A 13557-nucleotide genomic window follows, 5' to 3' on the forward strand; every position below is an offset into this window, starting at 1 on the left:
GGAGGGAGGGAGGGAGGGAGGGAGGGAGGGAGGGAGTGAGTCAGGGAGGGAGGGAGGAATGATAGGAAGGAAGAAAGGAGAAAAAAAAACAAGAAAAAGAAAGATCTAAACTCATATTTAACCAAAAACACAATAAAAGTGGTGGCCTCACCATCAGAGGAGGGTGGAGTGGTCCCAAGTGGGGTGACTGGGGCTGTTGGAGCAGGACTGACAGGGGTTGTCACCAAGCCCATTTCTGGGTGGCTCTGAAAGAGGAACAGATGGGTAAGAAAACAGAAAATATAGTTCCCTTTAAGTATCCTCCACTAAGCATGCTCCCTGGCTTTCCAGGATCAAAATGAGACTACCAAGCTCACTGAGGACCTGCATTTGGTGCCCTGAATGCTTAAAACCTATGGATGCCTGCTAAGCTCTAGCAAGAAACGCTGTGGGTTAATTTTCATTATGAAATTTGGGTTCCATTACACAAATTTTTCTGTAAAGCCTCATATTTAAAAAACCAATAAATTATTCAGATGTATGAACTCTTTTCATGACTACAGAACTGACAAACAGATATAGGTAAATTAAGGGGATGCTAGGAACCATAAAAGGAGCTAGAAATAGCAGCCTTACTGTTAAAAAAAGAAAAATAAGTAAATAAATAAAATAAAAGAGCATGCAGACAAGCAAGATAACCCAGAGGGTAAGGTACTCATTGCCAAGTTGATGACCTGAATTTGGTACCTAGGATCCATATGGTAGAAGGATAGAACCAAGTTCCTTTTTTGTTTTTTTTTTTTAAGAATATGAAGTTTCAGGATTTTTTTTCATACTGGTTTTTTTATTGATTTTTATTGAGCTCTACATTTTTCTCTGATCCCCTCCCTGCCTCTCCCATCCCCCCTACAACCAACTTCCAAAAGTTATCCTGTTATTCTCTGACCTCTACACTAACACACACACACACACACACACACACACACACACACACAAACACACAGTGTAAGGAAAAATCATGCAAGTATATGTCCAGTGCAAAGGCAAAAATCTAGCATGGACAATGTAGGTGACCCCGTGTCCTTGGTTTTCCTCAGCTACTGCTACGTCTACTGGGAGAAGGAAGCTCAAGAGTCATTCTTTTTAGAATCCACTCTCCTTTCTTTTCTTTGTTATTAATTATTATTTTATGTGCATTGGTGTTTGCCTGCAAGTATGTCTGTGTGAGTGTGCCAGATCTTGGAGTTAAAAGACAGTTGTGAGCTGCCATGCAGGTGCTGGGAATTGAACCTGGGTCTTTTGCAACACTGCTTTCAACCGATGAGCCATCACACCTGCCCCAGCCCTTTCTGTTTTCAACAGCTTTGCCAGTCCTTTACCTTCCCCACCTCTTCTTGAGTCAGTTATGGAATTTGATAGACAGACAAGAAACTTGGTGAAAATAGCAAGCTTTCTTAATTATCTTTTGAAAACTAGTAAGAGTTCAAAACATACCCCAAAACAGCATATTGTTTTCAAAACATGGCCTTACTTTTTTTTTTTTTTTTTTTTTTTGGCTTTTCGAGACAGGGTTTCGCTGTGGCTTTGGAGCCTGTCCTGGAACTCCCTTTGTAGACCAGGCTGGCCTCGAACTCACAGAGATCCGCCTGCCTCTGCCTCCCGAGTGCTGGCATTAAAGGCGTGTGCCACCACCGCCCGGCTGGCCTTACTTTTTATTTAAAATTCTACTAGTAGATTCCTTTAAAAGAAACAGACACACAAGCATGGTAGCATAAACTTTTAATCCCAGAATTCAGGAAGCAGAGACAGGTGGCCTAATATGTACAAGGTCCTGGATTTAATCCTACAATATCATAAAAACAAAAGATAAATAAAATGAAATTTGAGAGAGAAAAGGATTGGGGAGTTGGGGAGTGTCTCACTTTGCAGCCTTGGCTGGCCTGGAACTAGATGTACAGCCCAGGCTATACTTGAACTCATAGAGATGCACCTGCTTCTCTCCCCAGTGCTAGTATTAGGTACAGGCCACCACACCCAGCCAGTATTGGGACTTTTAAGAGAACCAACCAGAGGGAACTGGAGAGGTGGCTCAGAGGTTAGGAGCACTGACTTTCAGAAGTCCTGAGTTCAATTCCCAGCAATCACATGGTGACTCACAACCATCTGTAATGAGATCTGATGCCCTCTTCTGGCTACAGGCAAACATTCAGACACAGCACTGTATACATAACAAATAAAATAAATCTTAAAAAAAGAAAAAGATAACCAACCTGAGCTAATACTGTGATGAAGTTTCGATTTAAATGGACAGCTTCATAAAGTGCCAGAAGAATGGCCTCATTGGTTCTAAGGAAAAAGAGAACAAATCATATTCCTTCTTAAAGAGTAAAGAATGTAAAACACAACCATTACGAGCTCCTCACTGTCAATCCCTCTATTTACCTTTGGACATGAGCAAAAGAGCACAGGTTAAAGGCCAATTCTTCTGGCCCCTAGCCAGCTAAACCTGAGGGGTTGACACCCAGCCCTTAGGCATTTCAGTCACTGCACTTGGGAGACAGAGCTAGTAATGGTGACCTAATGAACTAATGCTCTACAGGCAGCGGTAACAGGATTACCACAAACTCAAGGCCAGCCAGGATCTGCACAGAGAGTTCCGGGGCAGCCAGGACTACACAAGGCAAGATCATGTCTCAAAAACTTTATTTTTTCTTTAAGGCAGGGTCTCATGTTGCAAAGATTGGCCTCAGCTCACTATGTAGCAGAGGGTTAGGACAAACATCTGATCCTCCCTTCTGCACCTCAGGAGTGCTGGGATAACAGGCAGATGCCAATCACACCCAGTTTATTTAAGGACATCAAACAGACGCTCTATCAACGCCTCTAAAGTAGAGATCTCCAAGAATCCATGGTTGCCTAAACCCCAAGAAACACTGGAAAAATCATTTTAAAAGGTCGTAATCCATAAAAGGTTGCAAGGAGGTGACACTTTCTGCTCTGTGCTCTTGAGTCAGCAAAGCACACACAACGCTCAAATACTTACTGTACAGAGATCTTCTCAGGGGCATCTGCTATGAACATGCTGCCCACCTGTGGACGGAAGGAGGAAACACAGATTGTACACAGGAGGCCAAGAGAGAGGCTCTGGGCTTAACCAGTGAAAAACCATTGCTTCTAGTAGGAACTCAGGACCACCAGTGACACACAAAAACCAGTCCACTTTGAAAACTGTAAAAGACTTACCAATAATAAATGAAATAATGAGATCCCTACTGCATCATGCAGGCTTTCAATGTGTAAGTTTAGTAACAATGTCAAGGTAGATGTCAGCCTAAATATTCTAACCACGGCATGTTTCCTGGAAACTGCGTGTGTGCAATCAGAACTGACTCACAGAGAACTTCAAGCTTATCCTGATACCTACAACTACAATCCCAAAGTCACAAGTTCAAGGTTAGTCTGGGCTACATAGACTATGTAGGGGCCGACCTGAGCTATAGTGTCAAAAACTTGTCTCAAAAGGAATAAAAGAAAATAATTTTTTAAACTTCAGAGAGAGTAGACTGCTATCAACCAGCTAGAACTGTTGATGTAAAACCTGTTCTCCTTTCAGATCACAGGGTTTGAGCTTACATACTGTCAAGGACGGCAAATAAACACCTGGCACAAGTTGCCTTTAATACATGTGATTCCAGAAGTCAGATGTGGTGGTGCACACCTGCAAATTAAGTGCTTGAGAAGTAGAAGAAGGATCAGGAGTTCAAAATCATCCTCAGCTACATAACAAGTTCAATGCCAGCCTGGGTTTCAAAATACTCAACCTTAAAAAAATTTTGAAGATGTCTGAGAACAATATATCTAATTCACATAATCAAATATCAATATAAAATTCATGCTTCATAGCCTCTGAAACACTTCAGTGACTTATGTCTCAGAGTTATAAGATTCTTTTAAAATCAGGCTCTAAGAAGAAAAAGGGTAAAAATGCACAAGCACCAGGAGAAAAACTGCCTGGGGTGAGAGAAACAAGTTGTTCTGTGCAAGAAGCTTTCTCAGTTCTAGGGTGCTTGAACACTAATGCCTCCACACAAAGATGGGTTCCAATTTTGCCTACATTTTAGGATCCACTAGACTTATATATCTCCCTTTCTCTTTTTCCTTTTTACACTTTTTAAGTTTCTTTATCTTCTTTTAAGATTTCTCTTATAGCCAGGAGGTGGTAGTGAACGCCTTCAGTGCCAGCCTGTGGTTTCAGTGCTTGCCTAGCATTTCCAAGCTCAGCTTCAATCCTCAGCACCACGTAAACTGAGCATGGGAGTGACAAACCTGATCCAGTCACTAGGGATCATGTGGCTACAGAAGACTACAAAAGGCCACTGGGGAGGACTCCCTTCTAGCCTGTGCTCTACAATCAGCCTCCAAACAGAGCCAACTCATTCTTGAAATGGATTCTTGACTATGTTGCCCAAGTTGGTCTTGCATATGTAGGTTCAAGTAATTCTCCTCATCTTACCAAGTAGCTAGGACTACAAGGTCAATTCTTTTGTTGTTGTTTCTGCTTTGTTTGAGACAGAGCCTCTCTATATAACAAAAAAATTGGCCTTGCAGTCCCAGCTACCATTATTTCAAACATATCCAAACTGAGCCTAAATATGCCTACCCCTGAAGGCTTCCTGTACTTCTCAACAAGAAGAGAAAAAGCACAAGTAGAACTTACCATATTTGTTAAAGCAGAGAAAAAACCACTCTGGTGTTCTTCTTCCTTGTCTTTATACTGCCTAAAAAAAAATAGCCAAATTAAACTTCAGGATTTTTTTTTTTACCAAGTATATATTCAACCCTGACATTCTAGGTAATCAGGGCAGCGTACTCTCAGAACGTCTGACTCCAGAACTAAAGCATGATGACGCTCTAGCCACGGCAGTCCCCCGCAAGCTGAGAGCACCCATCTGCTCTGGAGGGAGTGTGTACCAAAATGCCTGGCTACTTTGGGAGAGACTTAGAAAGCAAGCTGCAAAGTGTGAAATTCCTCTAGCATATGGCTGATCTAGTTATTTCCCAAACAGATGATTGCTTGAAAAGTGTGGCAGTGAAAATTCTTTCAGGCTGTGACAGTGAAAACCTTGTTTGTTTGAAGGAGAAAGAAAGTTGAAGAGCTAAAACATTTGTGGAGAAGGGACATACTGGCTGGCCCTTAGTGGGATTACAGATTCCTGGTTTCCATTCATGGAATGCCAAATCCTTCCCCATCCATGGGATGAAGAAAAGCAAGAATCAATTTAAGAGACTAAACAAGGACTTTAGGAAGTTGAACCACTAATGAAAAAGAGACAGTTGGTTCATGAGTGTAACTCAGTAATAGAGGTTGTTCTGAGCTTGCATAAGGCCCTGGGTTCAATCCCCAGGGGAAGAAAGAAACATTTGCAAATCTGTTAAATAAGACCTAACTCAATATGCTTTCTCTTTTCTATTCTTTTAAAGAATTTTAGCCAGGTTTGGTGGTGCACACCTTTAATCCCAACACTCAGAAAAAAAGACAGGTGGATCTCAAGGTTTGAGGTTACCCTGGTCTGGTCTTCAGAGCAATTTTCAGCACAGCCAGGGCTAAACAAAGAAACCCTGTCTCAAAAACAAACAGACAACAACAAAACGAGTTTTAAAGTAGTTTTCACGAGCTTTCTTACATGGAAAATGGTACTCATGAGGCTCACTGGACAAAAAGGAAAGCCTGCTCTGTAGCTAAAGAGCTAATGAAATGCTCTGTAATGAACACCAAGCTGAAAGAGAATGTGCCTAATTGTTTAAACTAAAGGTGGGCATTAACTTGAGGGCAGCTTTTCCCAGGAAACAAAGCCCCATGGATACCAGCAGGCTGAGCAGGTGCATCTGCACGCACCAGACCTCTAGCCAGACCTCTAACTACGCTTTGGGATAGGCTAGGAATTTTTATCTACAAATTCTAATGAACCGCCGGGCGGTGGTGGCGCACGCCTTTAATCCCAGCACTCGGGAGGCAGAGGCAGGCGGATCTCTGTGAGTTCGGGACCCAGCCTGGTCTACAAGAGCTAGTTCCAGGACAGGCTCCAAAACCACAGAGAAACCCTGTCTCGAAAAACCAAAAAAAAAGAAAAAAAAAAAATTCTAATGAACCTCTTCCCTACTCTCCCAGTTCAAGAGAAACAGCCTTTTCCTGCAGAGAAGTAGACTCACCTATTGTACTCAGACAAAGCCTGAGTGATCACAAGCCCCATTCCCTGGAAGAGAAAACACAGCACAGTTGAAACAAGCAAGGAGCCCTAGGTGCTGGTGGCATTGCTACAGCTCAGCTACAGCTCAGCTACAGCTCAGCCAGGGAGAACATAAACCCTAAAGTCTATACCCAGGAAGCTCCACCAGAAAGCTGCCTTCAAGAACAGAAATTCTGCTGGGGTGGGGGGAGGGATGGCACAGGCCTCCCAGCACTCGGGAGGCAGAGGCAGTTGAATCTCTATGAATCCAAGGCCAGCCTGGTCTACATAGCGAATTATAAAACAGCTAGGACTATTACACAGAGAAACCCTATCTCAAAAAACAACAACAACAACAAAATTAGAGGATAAGGAGAGAAAGCCAAATACTGGTCATCCTTTTCTCCCTACAGTCAGAAAGCAGAAGTCCCGGGCTGGAGAGATGGCTCAGTGGTTAAGAGCATTGCCTGCTCTTCCAAGGGTCCTGAGTTCAATTCCCGGCAACCACATGGTGGCTCACAACCATCTGTAATGGGGTCTGATGCCCTCTTCTGGCCTGCAGGCATACAGACAGACAGAATATGTATACATAACAAATAAATAAATATTAAAAAAAAGAAAGAAAGCAGAAGTCCCTTTGCAAAATTTTCAGGACACATATAACAGATATACATCATCCTTAATGTTTCAGCTTCCTAGAGTCAGGCTATGAGTAGTATCAAGCCTTTTCTGCACACAGGAAGTTCAGGGCTAGAGAGGTGGCATGGTGATAAGGAGCACTTACTGCACGGGTTTAGTTCCCAGCACCCACAAGGAGGCTCAAACCATTCTAACTCCAGTTCTAGGAAATCTGATGCTGCCCTCTGGTCTTTTCAGACACCAGGCAACACATATGGTGCCATAGGAGGCCATACACTGGTAATCCCAGCACTGAAGAGGCTGGAACAGGAGGACTAGGAATTTAAGGCCAGCTTGGACTACACAGTGGGACTCGAAAAACAAAAACCAAACTCATGACAAAGTACTCTGCTTTCTGGGATTTTTTTTGGGGGGGGGGGTTGTTTGTTTGTTTGTTTCTCTGGAGAGAAGGTTTCTCTGTGTAGCCCTGGCTGTCCTGGAACTCTGTAGACCAGACTGACCTCAAACTCACAGAGATCCACTTGCCTCTGACTTCCCAGTGCTGGGATTAAAGGTGTGCACCACCACCAATAAGCTTCGGATTCATTTTTTATCTGTTTATTGTGCACTGGAAATTGAACCCAAAATTTGTAAGTTCTATCCCCAGACCTTTTTCTTCTGAGACAGGCCGCACTAGTACCACAGGACAGCTCTAAACCTGAACTTTCTGACCAGTTTCCATTATAAGCACCACTACCCCAGCTTCTCTCTCTTGTTTTTGCTGTTGTTGTTTTGAGACAGGGTTTTTCTGTGTAATGTGTAATCTAGCTGTCCTGGAACTCACTCTGTAGATCAGTCTGGCCTTAGACTCACAGAAATCCTCCTGCCTCTGACTCCCCAGTGCTGGGATTAAAGGCGTGCACCACCACCACCCAGCAGCTTCTCTCAGAGTCCCCTGAAAATAAGGCAAGTGAGATAACACGAAAAGCTCAAGAACCCAGAGACTCACATTCAGCGTAGCTTCATCATCCACAATGGACAGCTTCACGATATAAGGGTTCACCGACTGCAGGAAGAGAGAAGAGTGAAGGTGAGTGCCACCAAGCTGAGAAAGGCTGTTAGCTGATTAAGAAAAGGATAACAAAATGCTTCTGCAAGCCCTATTTCCACAGCGATGCTCCCAACATCCAAACCCAAGGCATCTTGCCTGCTGACAGCCCCTATTTCCAGTGACTCTCTCATCTCACATGGGTATCTGTCAAGTGCACATGTGTGCATGTCTGCACACACACACAAATGTCAGTTCTACTTTACCTACATTTTCCTCGACGTTGAATTAGCTTATGTTTATGTTCATTTACCTCTCCTCTTTTCCTTCTTCTAAAAAGTGAATACTCTGAAAAACTCAATTTGTCCTGTCCTATGAGTTCGTAGGTATAGTGGTCTTTTGAGAGAAATAAAACCTTCTTTCCCTTAAGACACATATTTGTAAGTTGCTAACTTACACGCTCATCCCAAAGGCTCTCTAACCATTTCAAAACTACATGCAAGGACTGATTCACCCACCCGGAAAACAAAGCCACCTCAGGGGTGGGAAGTGGCAGCTGCTTAACAGTCAGAGAGGCCATTTATGGAGATCTGATACCCAAATAACACTGCAGGGGGTACTGCAGAAAAGGATGTTATTACCCAAGCAACAATCTGCTCAGGACACTGGGATTTGATGACGGTCCCATCACTTACTGCACTGGAAGATGACTGGAGCTTTTCCAGACCCCGTCTCAGCTGGGCACATATTTAAACGACTACTTCTTAAAAGTGGGATGAGAGTCAATGACCTGCTCACCTTAAAAGCATCCCAACCACAGGATGTGAGGAAAGTTCTCCTGAGGATCCAGCACTAATTCCAACCCAAGGAGGGCTTGTAACAAAAGTATTCAGGCTGGCAATGTTTACAGAACCAAGAAAACTCAAGAAACCTGAAACCAAAACTGGAAAGCTAATACCTCACACAGACCTCATTCAAGTTTCCAAGTCGACTGGGGACAGAAAATGAAAGTTTTGTTCTCTTAATAACCCAAATGTTTATTATGTTTTACATTATTATTATTATTTATTATTATTATTATGCTACAGACTGTCAGGCAAGATCTGATGTGGATCCTTGAAAAAGAAAATCAGCAGATGGCTGACCTAGAGATGTTACCATGTTGACAGCAACAATAAAAAAAGCAAAGTGTGCTTGTTTTGTTTTTGAGACAGGGCCTCACTATGTAGCCTTGGCCTCCCCACATCTTACTACATAGACCAGGCTGACAGTTAACTTACAGAGATCTGCTTGCCTCTACCTCTGCCTATCCCTCTGCCTCCTGAGAGTAAAAATTAAAGGCATGCACCACTACCTGGCCAAAGCACATTTTTTTTTACATTATTTTTCCAAGTATTAGTCACTCTCCTTCCCAAAACAACACTGTGAGGTGACAGTCAGGATCCTCAAGATACCAAGACCAACATAAACAGGAAGATTTATGCTTTGATTCCCCTTATTAATTATGACACAATACACAAATTATGACATCGAACACACCAGAGAAGCTCTGTTACTTTGCGTGACCATGTTACTACCATATATGCACAGAGGTGTGAGCATGCATGTGAAGCCCAGATGCCATCTTCCGCTATCATTCCTCAGGAATCATTCACCTTGCCTTCTGGCTGGGTTTCTCTCTGAGACCTGGGACGTGAGGCTTGCCAACTAGGCAAAGCTGGCAGGCCAGCAAGCCCCAGGATCTTCCTGTCTCCAGCTCTCCAAACTGGGATTACAAGTGTGTGCCACCATGTCACCTTTTGACAAGAAAGCTGTGACTGCATTCAGACCCACCATGTTTATGCACAAGTGCTTAACCAGCTAGGCCATCTCTCTAGCCCAGGAAAGTTCTTTAGGAGAAAGGGAGCAAGGAAAACAAAACAAAAACAAAAACAAAAACAAAAACAAAAAAAAAAAACAAGGAATGAAAGAGAGAGAATGCGAGAGGGAGGGAAAGAGAGAGGGAGGGGGAGGGAGGAAGGAAGGAAAACAAAAAAGGAAGGAAGCAAAGAAGGAAGAAAGAAAAAAGGAAGGAAGGAAGGAAGGAAGGAAGGAAGGAAGGAAGGAAGGAAGGAAGGAAGGAGGGAAAAGCTTGCAAATAAGTGTGATTTGGTTTTTTAATTTAGCGAAACAAGAGGCTCAGAGCAAAAGATGGGTTCTAGATCACTATCTCAAACAGTGGTGGTGCACGCCTTTAATCCCAGCACTTGGGAGGCAGAGGCTTCTCTGTGAGCTGTAGCCAGCCTGGTCTACAAAACAGAAACCAGGACAGCCAGAACTATTACAGAAAAAATCCTATCTCGAAAGCCACACACACACACAAACAATTCTAATTGCCCCACACTATATCCTGGCATCCTAGCACCCCAGCATGCTGGCTGTTCCGAAACCGGAAGCAATCTACTTCTCATCCACAAGACAGAATTCAAACTCAGCAAGTACTTTACCACTAAGTATACTTGCAGTTACTTCTTTAATTGTTCTTAAATTTTGGGGTTCTAACTTTCTAAGTTTTACCTGTCTCTTTTCATTGTTTGTCTCTAAAATAGAATGCATCATTAAAATGAGCAAGAATTATACATGCTATCCTTTCCTTATTTCTTTTTGGTTTTCTTTTTATTTGATTTAATTTGTTTTTTTGGGTCAGAGTTTCTCTGTGTTAGCCCTGGCTGTCATCCTTGAAATGTGCTCTGTAGACCAAGTTAGAACTCTGCTGCGGGATAATGTTCTTGTACCCTGTAAAGACTTGTCACTTGTATTGATTTTAATAAAACACTGATTGGCCAGTAGCCAGGCAGGAAGTATAGGTGGGGTGACCAGACTAGAATTCTGGGAAGAGGAAAGGCTCTGTCTGCAGTCACCACCCAGACAGAGAGGAAAGAAGAAGAAAATGCTGTACTGAGAAGAGTTACCAAGCCATGTGGCTAAATATAGATAAGATTATGGGTTAATTTAAGTTGTAAGGGTTAGTTAATAAGGGCTGGGAGGTGGTGGCGCACGCCTTTAATCCCAGCACTCAGGAGGCAGAGGAAGGTGGATCTCTGTGAGTTCAAGATCAGCCTGGTCTACAAGAGCTAGTTCTAGGAAAGGCTCCAAAGTTACAGAAAAACCCTGTCTTGAAAAACCAAAAAAAAAAAAAAAAAGAGAGAGAGAGAGAGAGTTAGTTAGTTAATAATAATCCTGAGCTAATAGGCCAAATAGTTTATAATTAATATAAACCTCTATGTGGGGGCTGGAGAGATGGCTCAGAAGTTAAGAGCATTGCCTGCTCTTCCAAAGGTCCTGAGTTCAATTCCCAGCAACCACATGGTGGCTCACAACCATCTGTAATGAGGTCTAGTGCCCTCTTCTGGCCTGCAGGCATACACACAGACAGAATATTGTATACATAATAAATAAATTAAAAAAAAAAAACAACCTCTCTGTGTTTGAGACGGAACAGCGGCAGGACCAGGCAGAACAGAAACTTCAATCTGTAGAACTGCACCTGCTCTACCTCTCCCCCTCACCCCCCCAAAGTGCTAGGATTAAAGGTGTGTACCAGAGCTTTTTATTTATTTATTTATTTATTTGGTTTTCAAGACAGGGTCTCACACTGTGTGGCTCTGGCTGCCTGACTGTCCTGGAACTCACTTTGTAGACCAGTGTGGCCTTAAACTCACAGAGATCCACCTGCCTCTGCTTCTTAGTGCTGGAACTAAAGGTGTGTTCCTCCACCACCTAGATCTTTACTTATTTTGTACCTGGGTAACTAGTCTCTGACATCTTTACTCCTTCCTAGAGAGATTCACAGCTTGCCTTACTGGAACAGGACAGACTGCTGTAGCAGCTAAAACATCTCACTGGCTCTTAGTTTAGCTCTGCTCTTTTGGAATTCCTCATGCTCTTGTCAAAGACCTTCCTGCTCCCCTGGAATCGGGCTTCTTTAATGGCATCTAGTGAGCAACTTATATCCAAAGCTGCAAATCCCAGAGAATGCGTGTCCACCAGTTCTTCTGAGGTTTCTGACACAACAAAGATGCATCCCTCACTCCAGAAATACAATTTTCTCCAGTCTTAGGGTGTGTCCCGTTTTTCAGGCTGACATTTCAGGGCCCTACTGGGCTGAGCCAGGGTTCACTTTGCACTTAGAAAAGCCAGCCAATCCACGGCCTCAGAATGGCTATATCCACAAGAAAGCGGTGAAGTACTCACTAGGGACGACGGTGTGTTCCTGTCACACGGAACTCAACTTCTTTAGCTTTCCTCAGAATTTTTCCTCAGCTATTTTTCTTGCTCTTACTAAGGCCCCAGAGGCTTTTACACATGACAGAGATCATAATGGCTATCATGTCAGCACCTCCAGACTGCCAGTAAAAACAGGTATTAGAGATAAATTACATGTTTATTTGTAGATCTACACCCCATTATCAACTCCTCCACATCAAGGTTGTTGCACAGACCCCAGACTCTCCAGAGTACCCCCTTCTCACAGCCTCTCCTCATTACAACAAGTTGTCCATCAGTCTGTCTGAATAAAATCACCCAGTGATGCAGACATTATGACACAGGCCTGTAGTCACAGTACCTGGGAGGCTGACCAGTGATGCAGACGTTATGACACACGCCTGTGGTAACAGTACCTGGGAGGCTGACCAGTGATGCAGACGTTATGACACACGCCTGTGGTAACAGTACCTGGGAGGCTGAGGCAGGAAGACTCCTGAAAGCTAGAGGCCAGCTCAGGCTACACAGCAGTATGAGGACAGCCAAGCCTGTGGCCTAAATAACAAAGTCCTGACCAAAAAAAAAAAAAAAAAAAGGAAAGAAAAAAAAAAAGAAGAAACACTTAAAAAAAAAACCTAAATCATGTCACCAGCTGGCATACTCTTCACTGACTTGTCCAGAAGGCTAAGCAGTGACCATATGTTCTCAGAGTCTTGCCGCTTATTAGTGAAGAAAGTTCCCCTAGCACAGCACCTAACTTCAGAGAGTCGTTCTTAGTATCCAGGACCCTTTACCTGCTGCTTCCTACTCCTCCAGGGAGTCCCTGAGGATGCTGGTCTTCCCTGAGCAATCTCCCCCCATTCCTATGCATTTTGCCTTCTGAGAGGAGTAAGGCACACACACCATTCTCTGGGTTCTGCTTTTCATTTCAAAAATGGAAACCAAGAGCCTAGCTGGGTATGGTGGCATACACTTATAACCCAACACTTGAGAGAATGAGGCATGGCTCACCACAGATTTGGGGCCACCCTGAGCTATAGGATGAAACTCTGTATTGAGGGGAGGGAAAGAGAAGTGGGTGGTGGGGCACAGTGATGTACTGGGAAGGCAAAAGCAGGAAAACTAGTTCAAAGCGGGCTGCATGGGATCCTGGCTTCTAACTAAAATTACAGTCAGGTGTGATAGTATACACTAATGTAGGCCGTGAATGGACCTTGAAGTAGGATTGCCAAAACTTTGAGGTCAGTGGGAAAGGGAGGGTGGTGGTGGGAGTGACTTCCAGTATTGTTAAAGATAGAGTAATATCTTCAACTAAAATCTTCATTAAAATCAGAGAGCTCAAGCCGGGCGGTGGTGGGGCACGCCTTTAATCCCAGTACTCGGGAGGCAGAGGCAGGCGGATCTCTGTGAGTTCGAGACCAGCCTGGTCTACAGAGCTAG

General features: G+C 43.5%; 1 protein-coding gene across 1 annotated transcript in view; it reads right to left on the bottom strand.

Moving 5' to 3' along the window:
* Armh3 (armadillo-like helical domain containing 3) overlaps positions 1 to 13557 on the bottom strand; it is a 206356-nt gene that overhangs the window by 156827 nt on the left and 35972 nt on the right. Inside the window, exons 9-14 of the mRNA XM_005352384.2 lie at positions 7834 to 7890; positions 6190 to 6233; positions 4697 to 4757; positions 3023 to 3069; positions 2250 to 2325; positions 152 to 245 (exon numbers count right to left, since the gene is read on the bottom strand). Of these exons, the coding sequence (XP_005352441.1) occupies positions 152 to 245; positions 2250 to 2325; positions 3023 to 3069; positions 4697 to 4757; positions 6190 to 6233; positions 7834 to 7890 (379 nt within the window). The remainder of the gene's footprint in view (positions 1 to 151; positions 246 to 2249; positions 2326 to 3022; positions 3070 to 4696; positions 4758 to 6189; positions 6234 to 7833; positions 7891 to 13557) is intronic.

This window comes from Microtus ochrogaster, chromosome 8 (assembly GCF_000317375.1).
Source record: "Microtus ochrogaster isolate Prairie Vole_2 chromosome 8, MicOch1.0, whole genome shotgun sequence".
Classification (NCBI taxonomy): domain Eukaryota; kingdom Metazoa; phylum Chordata; class Mammalia; order Rodentia; family Cricetidae; genus Microtus; species Microtus ochrogaster.